General features: G+C 37.1%; 1 protein-coding gene across 15 annotated transcripts in view; it reads right to left on the bottom strand.

The window, feature by feature from the left end:
* Positions 1-2,698: 2,698 nt before the first annotated feature.
* Positions 2,699-19,181, bottom strand: part of eya4 (EYA transcriptional coactivator and phosphatase 4) — a 171,958-nt gene continuing 155,475 nt past the window's right edge. For 10 of the 15 annotated variants that reach the window (XM_031902414.1, XM_031902412.1, XM_004914592.4 and 7 more), the window contains 6 exons: positions 17,649-17,707; positions 16,504-16,664; positions 14,679-14,793; positions 13,487-13,608; positions 11,823-11,923; positions 2,699-4,988 (listed from right to left, as the gene is read on the bottom strand). In XM_031902414.1, the coding sequence (XP_031758274.1) occupies positions 4,908-4,988; positions 11,823-11,923; positions 13,487-13,608; positions 14,679-14,793; positions 16,504-16,664; positions 17,649-17,707 (639 nt within the window). In that variant the 3' untranslated portion in view covers positions 2,699-4,907. Of the gene's footprint in view, positions 4,989-11,822; positions 11,924-11,962; positions 12,064-13,486; positions 13,609-14,678; positions 14,794-16,503; positions 16,665-17,648; positions 17,708-19,181 lie in introns of all 15 variants that reach the window. The other 5 variants (XM_031902413.1, XM_004914593.4, XM_012963589.3 and 2 more) reach the window with 1 other exon arrangement.

Raw genomic sequence — 19,181 nt, 5'->3', positions numbered from 1 at the left:
GCAGACAGAGTATGGCACGCACAGGCAGCATAGAGCAGGCAGAGTATGATACACACAGGCAGCAGAGGGCAGGCAGAGTATGATACACACAGGCAGCATAGGGCAGGCAGAGTATGGCACACATAGGCAGCTAAGGGCAGGTAGAGTATGGCACACACAGGTAGGGCAGGCAGAGTATGGCACACACAGGCAGCATAGGGCAGGCAGAATATGGCACACACAGGCAGCATAGGGCAGGCAGAGTATGGCACACACAGGCAGCATAGGGCAGGCAGATTATGGCACACACAGGCAGCATAGGGCAGGCAGAGTATGGCACACACAGGCAGCATAAGGGAGGCAGTGAGAGGTGAACCTGGCAGGGGTTTGTTCTGGGAGTTTGTTAGCAGTTGGAAATAGCCATTAAATGGTCCCTAAGGTGTGTAATTATGTGCTGGGGGTTGCTGTGCTATCCACAGGGATTTAAGGGTGTGTCTTAATATGACATAATATAATTCTTTCATATAAGAATAATTGTTGATATCCCTGCAGGGAGGACCAATCATTTGGGTTTTTGCTGTGCTACCACCATTGTGATAAAAAAGGGGAGTGGTCAAAACCAGCTTCCATTAGCGGCCCTCCACCATGTATGCTATAGAAATTCCGGCACCTCGGCACCACAGAAGTTGGACAGCACTGTTTTAGAGCAAGGCCAGGATCCTTTATAGACTAAAATAAACACTGCAAACTCTATCATTACTTTACATAGCTAATGTTCTAAAAGTATGTCATTTATCATTTTAGAATTCCCTTCACTTCGTACAGTATATATATATGTATATCTTAGAACCCCCATTTAATATATGCATTATATATTGGCAGGGCCACAAAAAAGGGTGTAAATAATAATATAAAAATTAAAATCAGGGTATGTCAAATTGAGGTGTATCACTCTTTAACAAATTCATTTCATGCTGTAGTCTATTAAATTGTACAAGGCTGCTGTTCTTATTCCTAGGAACTGCACCCCTGTGCAGACAATCTACCTATTTACAGACTTTCAGGACTCTGCCAGGTTATCTGTTGTCATTTGCATGTTTACACAGATAAATGTGCATGTGCTCTAGGGGCTAAACCAAGGTGCAACACATAGTTGAGAAGGTGGTCCCCGAAAGGAAAGAGGGAAATGAGGGATATGTTAATCTGCACAGGACTGTAGTTCCTGGAAATTGACAGCCCACAGCCTCTTCTATACCCAACACAATTATGTCCTTGGGGTGGGGGTCCTAGTCACGGAAAAAGGTCCCCAGTCTGAGCTTAAAGGGTCTCTTTGAGCCCTTTTCAATTACCTAACTCAATACAGTACAGTAGAATATAGAGCAGGGTCGCTTTCACAGTCCCCTGTTGGGTAAGTGCTTACTTACCTTAGACTTTAGAAAGAGCAGTAGCCCCCCCTAGTTGTATCTTAGACAGCAATGAAACAGAGGTATTTTTGTTTTCTTTCGGTAATTATTAAGTGAATTTTGTGAATCCTTATTTTTGATAAAGATATTTGTATTGAGGGCTTCATGGTTATCAATCCCAATGCTCTGTGGGGATAGCATATTGTATGCTTGAAGACACTACAGTACCTCTGTGGGTCTTAGATACATATGGGGCATTGGGGGGGGCCTACATTTTTATTTTAGTTACTGCCAATTGATGAAGGTAGCCATAGAGGTAGGAGAGCCTTCATCCAAAGAATGTGAAAGATAGGGCAATTTCTTGTGTAATAATACCTCTGTCCATTTGGTGTATGTGTATGATGGTACAGGTGGGGCAGTATTTTTTATTACCACCCAAACCCTAGTGGCAAGGCATGATGTATGATTATCAACCATGGTAATGACACACGAGGGTTGATTCACTAAAGTGCGATAACGCAAATCACATGCTTTTTTGCATTAAAATTGACAAAAAACCTTGATTCGCTAAAGTATTATTGCATGCGTTAAGTCGCATATCGCATGTGTTAAATAGCGCGCAACCGCATGAGTTAATTTTACCGCATTGGGTTAATTCTCACGCAGAAATAATACTAACGCATGATTCACAAACACTTAGATGCGCTAAATATCGCATTAGTCTGTGTGAAAATAAACACCTACTTGGGGCAGGCGGTAATTATAGAAAAGTACAGTTCATGAGCTTTTGGCAACACAATATGGACTTTGCAGTGTGATTTATTCAAGTATGCGTTGGCCCTAGAGTGATGTAGCCTCCAGTTTGCAGGGAAATTGTCATTTTAAAAAAAAGTAGTTTTACGAACGTAATGGTGTGTATGGCTAATATGTCATGCACACGAAAAAATTAGACGCAATAAAAAATTTTTTCCTACTCTTACTGCTATTTCTAATGCATGTACAATAGGACAGTTGCACTCTACGTATAAGGACAAGCCACAGTCACAGATAAACATAGGACAAACCTTCTATTAATTGCATTTAATGAAGGTGGAAGTGGAATGAATCGATTGACATGGGGCTCCATTCATTTTAATGAACCATGGTTTCTGCTTAGCTCCTCCTACTTTTTAGGTTACAAGCAGAACTTTTGCTTGGTGTTACCTATTTATTAATTGGATACAAACCAGGAACAAACAAATGGGATGAAAATATAGAAATGAAAATACTGTAAGCACGGCAGGAAATACAAGACATGAAAAATTAACACTCAGTACTCCACAGTATACCAAGGTTTTTTTTTTTTTATTGTAATTTTTTTAATAGTTTCCTTTTAATGATTAGTCCCTTACATCTTGTGTAGGACCCTATGGGGTGAAAATGACCAACCAAATGAATGCAATCATTAAGATGACTTCATAGAAATGAAAAGAAAAATAATTTATCAGCCTGAATATTATAAGACAAGTTGATTGCCAACAAAAGAAGCTTTTGATTTACCATTTGTGCGCAAAACAGAAAATGACTTTATAAATGATGAAATCTCCAATCAATTGCTTAAATGAAGAGCTGGCCACATTAGAAAATACTGAAAATATTGACAGTTCTCTTTTTTAAAAAGCCTACAACCCATGTTGTGCACTGCTGATGCGTAAATTGTTTTGTTTTTAGCATGTTAATGTATTAATAGAGGTAGGAAAAGAAACAAGCCACATACTGGTAACACACTGAGCATTGGATGTAGCCAATTATCTCTCAGCGCACTTACTATATATGAGTTAGAGGTGCATTTAACATAAATGGCAAGAATTTCAGGTGCAGAAAATTGCCATGAGGTTTAGCCTACAATAATGCATATTAAGAGCTTTATTAACATTTGAGTTTGATTTTTTTTTTCACAATTCAAGGTTTTTTTGTGCTAAAAAAACTTGAATTCTAATTATGTCTGGTATTTATTAAGTGCAAAAAAAACGGAAAACTTGAATGTAAAAATTTGCCATCTAAAAACTTATGAGTTTCTATATAGGTCAACGGGAGTTATCCTATGCAAAGTCAAGCCATATTTGCAAACTCAAATTTTTCGAGGTTGTAAACTCAAATGCAGATATTTGAAAATTGATAAATAGGCCCATGAATATGCTGTTGGTACAGGAACATTTGAATCTGTGTTATTGCTTTTAGGTGGCTGGTGTTCTGTTCCTGTTAGTTATGTACATTCCATGTAAGATAATATGGCTGAATTAAATCTTCAACATTGCAGCCATTTTTACCTTTTTTTCGTATGTGCTTTTTCCTCCATGGGATATAAGTTGGATGAACAATTCCTTGATTACATTTATATTCTATTGTATACATTGTTATGGATATGGTTCTTGATCTTAAATATACACCAGAGAGTAACTGCCTAAAACATTAATTGTGGTGACAAACTGGTTTATAGCAGAGCTGTTCAGAGGATTTGAGAGAGATCCCCCCAGAGATCCCCCCAGTGCTTCTCCAGACCCACAAAGATTACCATCATGGTTGCAGCCACTGAGGTTCAGCAGAGAATGTATCTACTAGCATGAAACTACTGATACCTGAAGTTAACATTTTTAGATGTGCTTTTCTAAGCCTTTAAATAATAGTTATTCAAACAAAAAAAAAATCTATTTTGTTATTTTACAAATTATAACTGTTAAGGGCTCAGTTTTTCCTATTTTTGATTTTAATTTGGTCATAACTGAAGATTGCATGTAATTTGTTTCAACCAAAATTACATTATAACACACAAAAACACTGTCTCGTTTTTAAGGCACAACACATCATTATGCACATTCTGAGTGCCAAACTTATAAAAGAGACAGCATAATAATCTTTTCAGACCTCACCACCCTATTCCCCCCCCCCCAGAAAAAAAAGAAACGTTACATCCACTTTTAAAATCAGCTGCTAATAAAGTCACAGTTAATTATTATTATTTTATCATCAATAATTTACACAAAATTACAGGTCTAGACTTGATTGTCATCTTATAGTTGGAGTGCGTTCTAAATTCAGATTTTCCGGGCTAGGTAGGTTTTTGTCTGATTCACACCTCAGTGCTGAGAATGAGATCCCATGTTGAGGAATGTTGAACACCACCTCTTCATTCAGAAAGCACATGCCAATCTTTGTCAAAGTCCTGTACATATGCTCTTACTGATTACCTAGGTTTACCCTGGTTCAGAAGCCACTGGTCTTCCATTAACCAGATGCTTTATACTGCCTCCATTGTAAGACCACAAAGTATCCATGTGCAGCACTTAAGCTTTAAATCTTTGCTCGCTTGTAGCAGTCTGAATTCTTTGTTATTTCCATTTATTTGTTCCAAATATTTCTTCATTTACTTAAGACAATCCCTGTGTGTAAAAAGCCGGAGGCATTTGATCACACATTAAAAATTCAGTGTGTACTTAAAATATATATTTATATACATATAAAAAAGCCTGTCCACGTTGCAATTTGTTACAAATATTCTAGTTCCAGTGCTTGATGTAGAGCCAAAAGATCTGAATGACTTGATATCCTCCAAAAAGGCATGTTATTCTGAAAAGAGAAGGCAGATTTTAGGCACAGTGAGATAATACAATATGTATTATTATTATTATTATTATTATAGATGTACTAATAATAGTACAGGTATGGGATCTATTATTTAAACATTCATTAGCCAGAAAGCTCTGAAAGGGCACCTCACATAGAGTTCTTTTTGAGCAAATAATTTTAATTTTTAAAAAATGATTTCCCTTTTCTGTGTTATAAAAAATACCTTGTGTGTTATACTTGATCCTAACTAAGCTGAATTAATCAACATTGGTTGCAAAACAGTTTTTTAATAGTTAAAAGTTTGTAAGAAAAGGTACTACCTTTGCCCAGAAGCAGTAACCTATACCAACCAATAAAATGGTGACCAGTATCTTCTGATTGGTTGCTATAGTATAGGTCAGGGGTCGGGAACCTTTTTGGCTGAGAGAGCCATAAACACCACATATTTTAAAATGTAATTCCGTGAGAGCCATACAATATGTTTGGCCGCGGATGCTGCGGGGCAAGGTAGGGTGGGTCCCAAGGATGCCGGATGCGATGCGGAGAAGGGCGTGTCCTGCGCTCGGCGGATAGAAGACGTGTTCTAAGGCTTAGAACACGTCTTCTATCCGCCGAGCGCAGGGGCAACGTAGGGTGGGTCCCAAGGATGCCGGATGCGATGCAGAGGAGGGCGTGGCCTGTGCTCGGCAGAGAGAAGATGTGTTCTAAGGCTTAGAACACGTCTTCTATCCGCCGAGTTCAGGGGCAAGGTAGGGTGTGTGCCAAGAATGCCAGATGCGGAGGAGGGCATGGCCTGCGCTCGGTGGATAGAAGACATGTTCTAAGGCAGTGCTGTCTAACTGGCGGCCCGCGACCCCCCTCTGTGTGGCCCCCCACCTGTCTGGCTGCTTTTATGGCTTACTCTTGTGTAAGCTTTAAATGGTATCAGTACTGTGATTAACTGCCCCCCCCCTGCATGGTTCTCACCTCAGATTCAGGCTGTAATCAGGCTGTATTGTTTAAATATGTAATTCCCTGTGTTGTTCACACCTTTTAATCTCTGCATTGTTCACCCCCTACAGTGTTCACACCTCAGGCTCAGGCTGTAATCACTCATATTGTTCCCCTGTTCACACCTCAGGAGCAGTAGAAACCCACAAATAATCCCTGCACTCAACAAAAAGAACATATACTGAGGTAGTACTGCAATTAAAAAGTTTTTTAATATATAGTTATTGTGCAGACTGTAGGAGCAGTGCCAGCATTGTGTCACTGTAGGCTGCCTGTGTGTGCCATACACACAGGCATCATAGGGCAAGCAGAGTATGGCACACACAGGCAGGGTAGGGAAGGCAGAGTATGGCACACACAGGCAGGGTAGGGAAGGCAGAGTATGGCACACACAGGCCAAGTATGGCACAAACCAGCCAAGAATGGCAAACACAGTGAAAGTATGGCACATGCAGGCAGGGTAGGGAAGGCAGAGTATAGCACACACAGGCAGGGTAGGGCAGGCAGAGTATGGCACACACAGGCCAAGTATGGCACAAACCAGCCAAGTATGGCACACAGGCAGGGTAGGGAAGGCAGAGTATGGCACACACAGGCAGGGTAGGGAAGGCAGAGTATGGCACACACAGGCAGGGTAGGGCAGGCAGAGTATGGCAGGTTTTTGCTGTACTACAACCATTAATATGGGTATGGTCATGTGATAGCATGGGTGTGGTTTCAAGTGGGTGCGGTTTCAAAAAGGGGAGTAGTCAAAACTGGCTTCCATTATCGGCCCTCCACCACGTAGGTCGGAAAAATTCCGGCCCTCGGTACCACAGAAGTTGGACAGCACTGTTCTAAGGCTTAGAACACGTCTACTATCCGCCAAGTGCAGGCCACGCCTCCCGTTATTTTTTTACTAAAGATTTGGCAGAGAGCCAGATGCAGCCATCAAAAGAGCCACATCTGGCTCCCGAGCCATAGGTTCCCTACCCCTGGTATAGGTGATAAGAAGCATAGCAAACTCTGCTCCTGATATTACATAACCCTTCAAAATTTCAAGATCTAAACAATGGAAAAAGACCAAAAAAAAACAGGACCCAGGCATTTTGGACAATAATTCCCATACTTGTATTAATAATAAGAATAATAATACAAGAGTTGTAATTTACCCAATATGATTTAATTATAAAGGCATAAATATTGATTTGCTGAAATACAATTGCAAAACAAACACATCTGAATAAGGTAAATGTCTTCTGGCAAAATTTTAAAACCGGTTTCAAATAAATAGAACACCTTCAGAATTTCCTAATCACCTAAAGTATACAGACACCTGACTGTTCAATATTTCATACGGAAACCAAGGGTATTACTATGGGTATTACTATTTGGACTTCAGACTTTGATGCTATAGCAGCCTCTACTCTTCTGAGAAGGCTTTCCACTTGCTGAACATTTTTGGTAGGCTTTCCATCCATTCACCCACAAATGCATTAGTGAGGCCGGGCACTAATGTTAGGGATCAGGCCTTCCTAGCAGTTAACATTTCAGTTTAACATACAGGTATTAAGTTGGGTTGAGGTCAGGGCTTTGTGCAGACAAATCATTCTGAATGGACCTTGCTTATTCATGGGAGCAATATTATACTTAAATAGGAGAGGGACTTGATTTGTTGTTTAAAAGAAGGCAGATATCAAGAATTTCATTGTATGATGTAGTGGTCAGGAGATCTAAACCCAAAAATAAAATACTTAATTCTAAACAAACGTCCAATATACATTAATGCCCCATGTAGAATTTCCATGGTTTTAATGTTATTATTAGTAAATGTGATTGCAGTTGAAAGCAGTATTTGTTTGTCCAAACACAGCATCATTTACACCACTTTATTTGACCCTTGGCAATTCCCAAAGTGATACTGCGATTGTGTGCAACTTCACCCACAAATAACCCAAATAACCCTACTAACAATATACTGTATTGAGTAGCAAGACATTGCTTCCAGAGATAGTTTGTAATACGGCAGCAAGCATTCCAGCTAGATATTTCCAATGTGTATAAAATACTCACTACTGCAACATTCAAATAGGGAAACCGGCTGGTTTCTTATTCTTTCAGTATTCTAAGTAATTTTAACTGAATAACTTCAATGATCTAAATATAGAGTAATACTACTGATATGCAACAAGCTATACAGCAAATATCAAAGAGCTGTAAAAAGCTACAGCACTGGCAACCCTTGATAGCTGGCACTGTACTTTCATTTTTTTTTTAATTTGCTGCGGGTCTGATGGCTACAAAAGACCAGGGGGCTCGTTTACTTACTGTATATACTCGAATATAAGCCTAGTTTTTCAGCACCCAAAATTAGAGATGTAGCGAACATCGCCGAAAATGTTCGCGAACCCGTTCGCGGACTTTCGCCAAAACTCGCGAATATTCGTGAACTTTGCGAACCCCATAGACTTCAATGGGAAGGCGAACTTTAAAACCTAGAAAAGCCATTTCTGGCCAGAAAACTGATTTTAAAGTTGTTTAAAGGGTGCCACGACCTGGGCAGTGGCATGCAGGAGGGGGATCAAGCAAAAATTTCTCTGAAAAATATTTTGTAAAAAAAACACCAAAAAAAACGCAAAAAAAAAAAAAACGCCAAAAAATAACGCCAAAAAAAAAACGCCAAAAAATAACGCCAAAAAAAAAAACGCAAGCTATTCCTATGTATATGCATAGGCGATAAAACGCGGTGGAAAAACGCGGCGGAAAAACCACGGCGAACCCAAAGTGGCGAACATCGGCAAAAGTCCGCGATGTTCGCGCGAATTAGTTCGCCGGCGAACAGTTCGCTACATCTCTACCCAAAATGTGCTGAAAAAGTCAACCTCGGCTTATACTCAAGACGGGTGCCATGGGTCCCTCCAGACTAGCACCCTCTGTCCTTTTGTGTGCAAATTAGGCTACCCGCAACCAGACCCTCCAGTGCCCTCACCCGCTCCTTGTAGCAATACTTATTTCCCTTTACATCTCCCCCGGGACCGGGTCTGCTTCCAGTTTGCCAATGCGCATTGAGCGTGGGGTAGCACTCATTGTTTTTGTTGACCCTCTTCTCTTCTTACAGAGCTAATTTACTGTTTTTCTTTGAAATAAATATTTAAAAACGTATACCCCACTGATGCCTCATTTGATGTAATTTTATTGGTATTTATTTTGATTATAGAAACTTAGCAGTAGCTGCTGCATTTCCCACCCTAGGCTTATACTTGAGTCAATAAGTTTTTCCAGTTTTCTTAGGTAAAATTAGGTACCTCAGCTTATATTCGGATCGGCTTATACTCGAGTATATACGGGTATGTCCAAGACATACAGTAAGTGCAAGTGCAATAAAAAGCACAAAAATCAGAAAGACACACAAGGGGACAGATAGGGGACCCCTTATGTGCTGCCCAGCTCACTCCTAATTAATTCAAGTTTGTGAGGGCTAGTAAGCTGATTATCAAATGGTAAACACTAACTTTTTAAATATGCTTTTAAAAATTCCATAGGAATGACTAGAAAGTGGGTATTTATCTGCAGTGATCTGTAATCTCACTTTTTGATAAATCTGCCCCTAAGGGGGGCATTTACTAACATGTAAAACATTTTTTTTTTAATGGAAAAAAAGAAGTCAGTAACTGGTGTCCTTTTTACAAATGAAAGACTTTTCTTTGCTTCAAGGCTTTAGAGGTTTTGGGGTTTTTTACGCTTTCAATTGTGCGTCAATATGAAAAAGTTTTTTTCATTCTTGCTTTTTTTTTAAAAGCTGTTTTAATCAATCACTAGGCCTTTGTAGTTTTAGATATATTTATATATATTCTAGGTAAATAAAATATTTTGTCTTTATCAAGACCTGCTGAGTGAGTGATGGATCTAATGATTTGTACAAAACACCAACAGCGTTTACCTATATGTGGTGGGCCCCCTTTTGCAAATTATATATATGTTATATTGGTACCGCCCCTGTGATACCATGGGGTATAGCATATCTATAAAAAAAATTATGATACATATATACAAAGGGGAAGATTTATTAAAATGTAAGTTTAGTGCTTAATACATAAAAACCTACATTCTATTCATTCCTATGGGATTTTAATAAGCGTATTTATTAGTTGGCCAACTCTTTCACTGATTGGCAAATATAGTACTAAAAATCCCATAGGAATGAACAAAATGTGGGTGATTTTTTATAAATTAAGCTGTAAACTCACATTTTGATAAATGTGCCCCATAATATATTATTCCCTCAATAAAGCAATGCTTAATAATTTATGTCAGTATAACTGCAAACAAAATATAAAACCTTGCCTTTCTTTCCCCTGCATTAGAAAATGAAGGCTTTTGAGAAACAAATATAAAGAGCCATAAGAGGTAAATCCAAGAGATACTTGCAAGACCCAACTGCTTTGTTTAGTCTCTGTTCTCCTCTAGTCTGTCCAATTTTTTTTTTAAGAACACGGACATGCACCATATTCTTCAAAGGTTCAGCAGAACAATCAGTCACACCACTTTTGCCATTCTGGGTGCTTCAAAAGTCATCAAAGCCATTTGGTAAAAGTGATTGTGAAATGTTGTTGATGGTTTGGCATTTTTACAATCAGAGCAAAGCTGTGGAGAAGGCCTTTGAAATCAAGGCGTTCTGCAATGTCTCTTGTAGTGAAACATTTACAAGCACATTCTAAGAGATTCCAGTCTTTATTCTTTAAGCAGTCTGCTTGCAAACTGTAGTACCATTAAATATATGACACTAAAAGTCTGTTACAAATGCCTACACTTAACAGTTCTTATCAGAAACCCATTCACAGGCCCCTAGGAAGACCAGGTTTTAAGCATCCAATGAAAATATAATTATGTATATCATTATACATCCTTACTAGGTTTTATGCAGGGAATAAAAAGAGTGTTATTTCTGGTTTCATGTGAAAAGCTGTATAATACAACTTTTTTCAAGTTGTAATTGACACTAACATGTTTCTTATGTTAGAAATTGCAGAAACATCATATGTTTTAACCATTTCAGTGCCTGCTGCAGCAGCTGGCCCTGGTGCCATAAATTGTCTATAAGTGTACTTTTTTCCAACCAGTGCCACTTTTATAAAGAGCCAAAATCTGCATTAGCCCTGGGCCAATCAATTCTGGGGCTTCACAATGGTTCTATTAACTTTTCCCTGTCTGTCACTCTGTGGTTCAATAATGATAGCTTTCTCTCCTCTTGTTTGCATTGATGTAATGAACTGCCCCAACGCGAGTCTTCAACAGACTAACAGGAGGAGAGCGAGGGATGTTGGTCACTTCTCTTTATATTAATGTACGTGCATGATTTTACCTAGTGTGAGCCGAGAGGTTGCCACATTACCAACAAGCGTACCTCAGGCCTAGCATCTTTAGCTCTGCACCTCTTCCTACATAGGATAAACTCACCCATGTTCTATTCATTCCTATGGGATTTTTAGAATTGTATTTATCAATGGGTGAAAGTTAGAACTAAAAATTTGATAAATACGCTTCTAAAAATCCCATAGGAATGAATAGAATGTTTAGGTATTAGGATCTAAACTCTTAGATCAATCTGCCTCTCTCTATATATAATATAATTATTCTTATTATTATTTGTGTATTGATACAGCAATTGCTTGAGGTTGATGATGCAATTTGTTCAATGTGATGTTATCACTGGGAATACTGCACAATATATCTATATGTATATAAACACAAATAAATCAAGTTTTAATCTACCCAAACTCTACTATAAGTTTAGGCAATTAGAGAAATGACAGCAGTAGAAATTATCTAGTAAATGGCACACCAGTATTTTATTCGTTGCTTTACCTTTTTTGCTGCCTGTTCTTCTTCTACACCATCCCCAATTACAACATATACTACTTTTCTGCCAAACCTTTGTATTATTCGTTCAAAGCAACTTTCTTTTCCTGGAAGATAAATAAGACCAGAATTCAGAGGCAAGTTACCTGCTTAGCAGTATGCTCCTCATCTTGGGCATCTCCAATCACAACATAAGTTACATGAGAGCCAAATCTTGAAACTATACGCTGAAAACAGCTTCCTTTGCCTGAAAAACAATGCACTGCTTATTCTTGGGCTAGCTTTTCTCAAAAAGATACTGGGGGGATTGAATGGTTTCCATAGTTTTATGCTGCTCAGCTCAGACACATACAGAGGGACAATATGCTAGAAGTCGAGGACTATTTTTGTTGACAATTTTCTTTGCATAAAGCTACTATCATCTGTAAAGTCACATTAGTTTTGGTTAATGTTTATGGCAATAGTTTTAGGCCTTTTTGGTTTCAGGACCCTCTTTGAGATTCAACTTATGGTTAGGACACAATTAGCTCATAACCAGATAACTGAACATTGAAGGCTAGGCCACGTCGGCAAATTAATGGACAAAGTTCTGCCTTTTGCTTCCACATTTCTTCCTGTTACAGTTAGAGCTGCATTATTTCTGGTCATATGATCTCAGAGGGAGCACACAGCCCATCACTAAATGGTGGCTCAAGGGAAAGGATATAAAAGGACAATATTTACTGATATATATATTCCAGTTTGGTGAGATTCTTTTATAGGTCACTTAACATAATATAAACTATCTGTTGGTTAAGTATTCATTCTGGGGGTATAGTTTTCCTTTAGATTGATCTTTTGGTTTAAAAAATTGAAAGATTACTTTTTAAAACTCAACCCTGAAGTCAAAAATGCCCAAATGTAGAGAAAGGCAAATTGCCACTGGTTTTCCCTATACCAACATGTCTCCAGTTTGCATTACATTATTCTTATTAAAAGGTTTTTTAAACAATTTGTCGGTTGAGTGCTTATCCTGTTAACATTTTCAATTGCATGACTTAATTTTAACATTTTTTAAGTTATTTTACATAATTTGGTAACTGATCATGCTCCTTTATTGCTGAAAGTAAATGGCTAGAGGCATGACATTGTTGGTTTGCTTAATTTAAAAATCTCATAATATAATATGAGGGGTCTCTAAATACCCACCCTCACTGCAGCAAAAAAGAGTATGCTTTTTCTTTGTTTTTTATAATTATATGTGTGTGGTTTATTATAGTATGCTACACCATATATGTTTCCCTTTTTTTTGGCCTCTGCATAGCCAGTGCCTTTGATTATTAAACTTGTCGACCTGTGAGACATTTTTTAGAATCTTGTAATTTGGCATTTCCATCAACTAAATTATCAAGGTGCCTCAAAGAAATAAACAATACTACTTTATTTATTATTATTTAATAAATAGGGTCCTTGATGAAAGTTTGAAGGACATTATTAATAAATAAATATTTAATTGTGGCAGCGTCTATTTAAAATAGTTTAATGACTTTTAGTTATAAACAATAGTTGCTACTCGACATGATCACCTTTGCCATGGTTCAACCTCAATTAACTACATAACTATATGTTATCGCACATACTCTTTTACTTGAAGATAATTTGATATCTCAAATAATATATGCACTTCTTACCTACTTTAGTAGCACTGTATATATTCTCAATAGGAAATACACCTCCTAAACTATAAAGCAAGACCTTTGAAAGTGCTGGGATGAGCTGTGTTGTTGTTACCAAGACATTCACACTATTACTCCTGCAAAACAAAACACAGATATCAAACACTACATTCAAATTATTGGCGTTTATATTAATTTGCTTTTACTGTAAATCAAACTATAAGATTTAAAGTTATGCTATTTAGAATGAAAAACTACTGTTAATTCAGATTCATATGGATATTTGTTAAAAAGAGAAAAAAAGATCAGCCAGATTGTGAAATAACTCTTAGCAGTGGTAGCCCAGTCTAAAACTGTAATGGTATTCATTAAATGCTTGGGATAAACATAGTACTGCCAGTGGTATAGCAGAAGGCCAAATATGGTCTGAGGCATTAAAGTCAAAGTGCTTCTAACATCAGTTACTCTGAAAACCAAACGTTTCATATTACAATTATCCTTATAAAAGCCTGACACTTTTCTGAAATGACAATAAACTTACACAAATTACAGTTTGTGTTAATGATTTAGAATGAATAATTGTTTTACCATTACAAGTAATATATTTATATATGTCAGCGTGTCAGGGTCAGTATGCAACATAACACTTTAGAGATACAGTATACTTAAAGTACAATAAGAACAGAAACCAGCATTGCTTAATAAGACACTATGTGGCAGACAAAGCTGACAGCCATTATTGCAGTATTAGTTGGTGTCTGTGGATGTGATGAAAGGAATTGAGCTTAGTGTCTATATTTAGTTGCATTTTATATCCTACCTGTTTCTAAAATGAATATGAAAGACTATTATAATTAAGAATAGCACCTAATATCTCCTCCACTGAAAATGTGCTAAAAAATAGTTTTAAGTCAAAGGCACTTTTTTGTGCATAGAATTGCAATATTCTGTGTCATTATTTTGGACACATAGAGATGTACAGGACATGAAATTTATATATTATACAACATAGGCACAGGCATACATAATTTCTTCAGCACATCTTAGAAACATTCAAGCATGCCTTGCTTTCTTAGGTGCCATGGTTACGCTCATATCTGTTTTACGTTAGTCAAGCAAAAGGAATAAATAAAATATGAAAATGAGCCTTATGTGACATTGTAATGGCATATTTAGTGATGAAATATAAGCTTACATTTAGACTTACCTTGTGCTAATGAGTGATAGTGATTTAAGTGCATTTGAAAGCCAGGAGTCTGTCAAAACTTCAAGGTCTGCTCGCAATTGAAGCCAGGCTTCTCTCTTAGCTGGGCCAAAAAGTCCTTCAGCGCAAACAGACAGGGAAACATGTATTAAATGCCAAGTTTGTGGAAATGTGAAATATTTTCTTACCTTGAATTTTCCAAATATTCAGACAAAAATTAACCACTCAATTATTCACTTGCTCAAAGAAACGTTTGTTCTTCTTTGTAATTGGGCCTAGCCCAGGGATCTTTTTATACATTGCAATAAAGACATCCCAGCTAGAAATATAGAAATGTTCTTTTTATCATTAATATTTATGTTTAAACAAACTATGTATACATAATTACAAGCCATATAAAAGTACTGCTTTTAGTAAATGTGCAAAGGCTATTAAGTCACTGAAATATTGAATATTATACAGGAAGCTTAATGTAAAAGACAATCGCTTTATAGACAACACACAGAAAGAAATCGCCAGCGCTCGGTCTAACCATGCTGTAGTGTTGACCAGCAGCTGGTCAACTCCAGATTGTGGGTAAGACCGAGCGCTGGCACAATAGTGTGTTTCTAGCAGCTGGTCAACACTACAGCATGGGTTAGACCGAGCGCTGGTGATTTCTTTCTGTGTGTTGTGTACAAATTGTAGCCAAATTTTGCTTCTAGCTGCTATGTAGCCTTTAAACCAATGAATCACTTTCATGTGTGTGCTAATGAGCTGGGGCTTAAAAGCTCCCTGCTTTTCCACTAGAGCCTTTTTGAGCTAAAGGTAGGTGCAATAGGTCTTACTACTCAGTCACATTGTTTGCTGGGGGACTTTATTTTAATTGCATCACAGACTCAAAGTCATTAGACAGTGTAGGACTCACGTACAATGAGGGGCCTTGACATGGCACGTGAGCTTACATATTTTGGCCAAAGTGTAGTACTAACACCTCATTTTTTGTAAAAATTATTTTTAAAGGCAAACTAAGCGCTGGCAAACTTTCTTTCTCTTTGTGTATAATCACTTTATAGAAAATGATAAGATTGTTTGAAAACATACAATTTTATAAATTACTGTTATCTTTTCTTGATTTACAGGTAAATTGAGAAGCTATTCCTAGATTTTAGTTTAGTTTTAATTTAATTGTATAGCAATAGGGATCACAATGCTTTCAAAAGGCTTTTAAAATTTTTTTTAATTCTTTTACTTTTGTCTGTAAGGAGGATCCTCTATAGTTGATAAAAATGGATAGCCCAACCTGTATCAACTGCAGCCAGTGTTTATCAATTAGCAATTACTAGTCTAATCTGCAGGTTTAATTATGAAAAATTGCTATAGGTTACGAGACCTGGAGCAAAATGTACCATTGTTAAGACATTGTTAAGACACCTAGAATTAAGTATGCATTGTAAGCATTTTGGCTAGACTTCTCAGTGTTTTACAGCAAATGTAATTACATGAGCTCTTTCATACTGTGCAACATATACTGTGTATAACATGCTTTCTGAAAAGTGTATTGACAGAAAGGAAAAGAAAAAAAAAATGCACATGTTTTTAACCCAAGGAATAAAGGCCTTTTTTTAGAGAAGGATTGTGTTTTTTTCTTTTCCTTTTTTTGGTATCATAGCAGCGGTGAAGCACTGCGTGAACTTGGCCAGCACCTATCTCTAGCCTTTGCCCAGGGTATCGTGAAGGCACCTAAGAAAGGGTGAGTTTTGTGCAGAGACACAATGTTTTTTTGGCTTTTTCAATGCATATTGACCGTATCCCATCCAAAGCATAGAATAGCAGTAAAAGAGAATACCTCCTACATTGTTCTTGTAAGTATTGTACAGCTCTTTTACTCGTCTATAACGGAATGCCAGCTTCCTCATCCAGTCAACACCTCCCCGGACACCAGTTGGTAAACAGAGAGTAGTGCTACTTGCAGCTGCCCGGAATCCATCAGTTGCGAAACTGTAAGAACTTTGGAACACAGAATTATAAGATGCCTTTCCAATTTTTGCCAAGAGAACCATGAAAGTACAAAATGTATCACTTTCATAATTATGACACCAGAAATATTTAAATGGTCTTCATCATGCTTTATGCCAAGTAATGCCAAGTAAAACCAGTCTACTTATATTACTTATTGTACCCCAATCTCATTACTCATTATAGTCATTAGCTAGATTGTGAATAAGTTTTTGAGAGATTGAAAACATAACATTAAGTAACTTTGCCTTCTCATGTGTCTCTCATTTGTTAGAAAAATACTAAATAAATAATGTTAGCTGGAATGCTAAATTATACATGCTGAGGCTACACCACTAAGCAGAAAGGAAAGGAAAACAAGCTAGTCAACCAGTACATTAATAATAGCATGACATGGGCAGTTTGTGGTTGTCTTACACTGAGGAAACTGATTGTGACTCTTTCTACACTGCTCATTGGAATTGTGATCGATGGTCATTTCATTTTTGGGTTAAAGCTCTGTCCAGCTCATTATCTCAGCTTACAGCACAAGCAAAAAAACCCCAAACATATGCAAAGGAAGTGCAAGTTATCTAGAATCCAGATCCAGAATGCTCACGGCCTGGGGTTGTTCAAATAAGGGGGTCTTCTCCTTACCTAGAGACTACTAAAAAAATGTAAGCATGAAATAAACCCAATAGCATTGTTTTACCATCAATATGGATTCATGCAGTTTAGTTGGGATCAAGTACAAGTTACTGTACAGGTATATTATGTCAAAAAAAAAAGAAGCTTGATTTAAAAAAAAAAAAAAAAAAAGTTTGATTAAAATAGTCTATAAGAGATGGCCTTCCCATTATTTGAAGCTTCTGGATAACAGGTTTCTGGCTAACAGATCCCATACCTGTATTTATAAATCCTACAGAGAGTAGTAGTTCACATGTTGGCATGTGGTTGGAGTACATAAGAGAATATGGTATGCAGAACCTTATTTACCTTAGATCTTGCCCATTATCATCTGAAGAGACATCATCTACATGGACCTGATCACACTCCTGGAATGAAAGGTGCACATTGTCATATACTGATGGCTTGATCACATTCTCAAAGCATGGATAGTTTAGTTTAAATTTATTTATCCTTTTGCTTTAATAGATTCTGCCAAAGTCCTAATTTATCCAGAGAAAGGTTTAACTAGAGTCAGTTTGAAGCAAAAGGGTAAAAAAATCCATCCTGACTCCAAAATGTCAATCAGACCAGTCCCCGGATCAACTGCGTATTAATAGCAGTAGCTAGCTATGTATTTACTCACTCACTAAAAAGGCATCTAACCCTTTCTTGAAATAACCTGATGTATCTGCCTGTACAGCAGCTACACGTCGGACCTTAAGATGTTTTAAGAGATTATTAACTAGCGATTAAGGAAATTATGATAATAATTAGACAAGTACATCTACCAGAAAGTACTTGACAACACAGAGCTCATTCACAGAACACATTTGTAGAAAAACAAAGCTTTTCCCAGTACAACAGCAGCCCCGTGTATCGTTTGGATCCAAATGTACAGACTTCGATTACATTTTCTTTCACTATAGGCATTTACTAAAATGTTAAATCAGGTGTCAGATTCAAGTTCAGAACCAAACTGCTCTCACAATTCACGTAACACAAATGTTCATCTTAATTGCAAAATTGTCTGAACAAAATTATTACCAAGATTTCACATAAATATCACTTACTGAATTGTGCTTTAACAACAATACTTGTGCAAAGTCACACAGAGAGATCCATGATGTTTTAGGAATAAGAAATAAGGTGACTTTGTATGTGTGTAATTGGCCAGTAGATGGCAGTGTTGCTTTACATTTGCATTTATATTACTGTTTTTGTCCAATAAAATCTGAAAATACTGTTATTCGGAAACTGCACAATTGGTATAAAACTGGCTTGAAATTGCTGTTTTACTTCCGAAGCACATTACACAAATAATATAATTATACTAAGATGCCTTAAAAAAAGGCTGTTTAAATTTGACACACGTCATTATCTGATCGCCAGGGATAAGTGTAAAAAACGCTGTGTATTTCTTTTCCTTTTTTATTGTAACATTTTGGCATGATTAAAAACAGCAGCCTATTGAGAATGCAGTGTAAAAAAACAACAATCATCTAACACTGTATTTTTTCTCAACTAATACTGCCGAAATTATGTTGCTGCTGGAATTTTTCTCATTGACTAAAAGTAATGGTTTTAAATTAGGTGTTCGGGTGGCGTAAAGACCATTTGCTATTTATTTTACACTGTTGTTCATACTGTTTTTTCCAAATTAAATGATTTTTCACATTGGGATAAATAGAAGCATAGACGCTTAAATAACTATCATAACATGAAAAGATCAGCGCTTCACAGCTTAACCTGCTATAATCTGAAATGTTTTGACAATAAATCTGTTTTTCATTGGTTACCTTGGACCATTAGGAGACTCTTTAAGAAAAAAACGGAAAGATAAATACACCTGCACAACAGGCT

Source organism: Xenopus tropicalis, chromosome 5 (genome assembly GCF_000004195.4).
Source record: "Xenopus tropicalis strain Nigerian chromosome 5, UCB_Xtro_10.0, whole genome shotgun sequence".
NCBI lineage: Eukaryota > Metazoa > Chordata > Amphibia > Anura > Pipidae > Xenopus > Xenopus tropicalis.
This window is presented reverse-complemented; position numbering and strand designations above follow the sequence as displayed.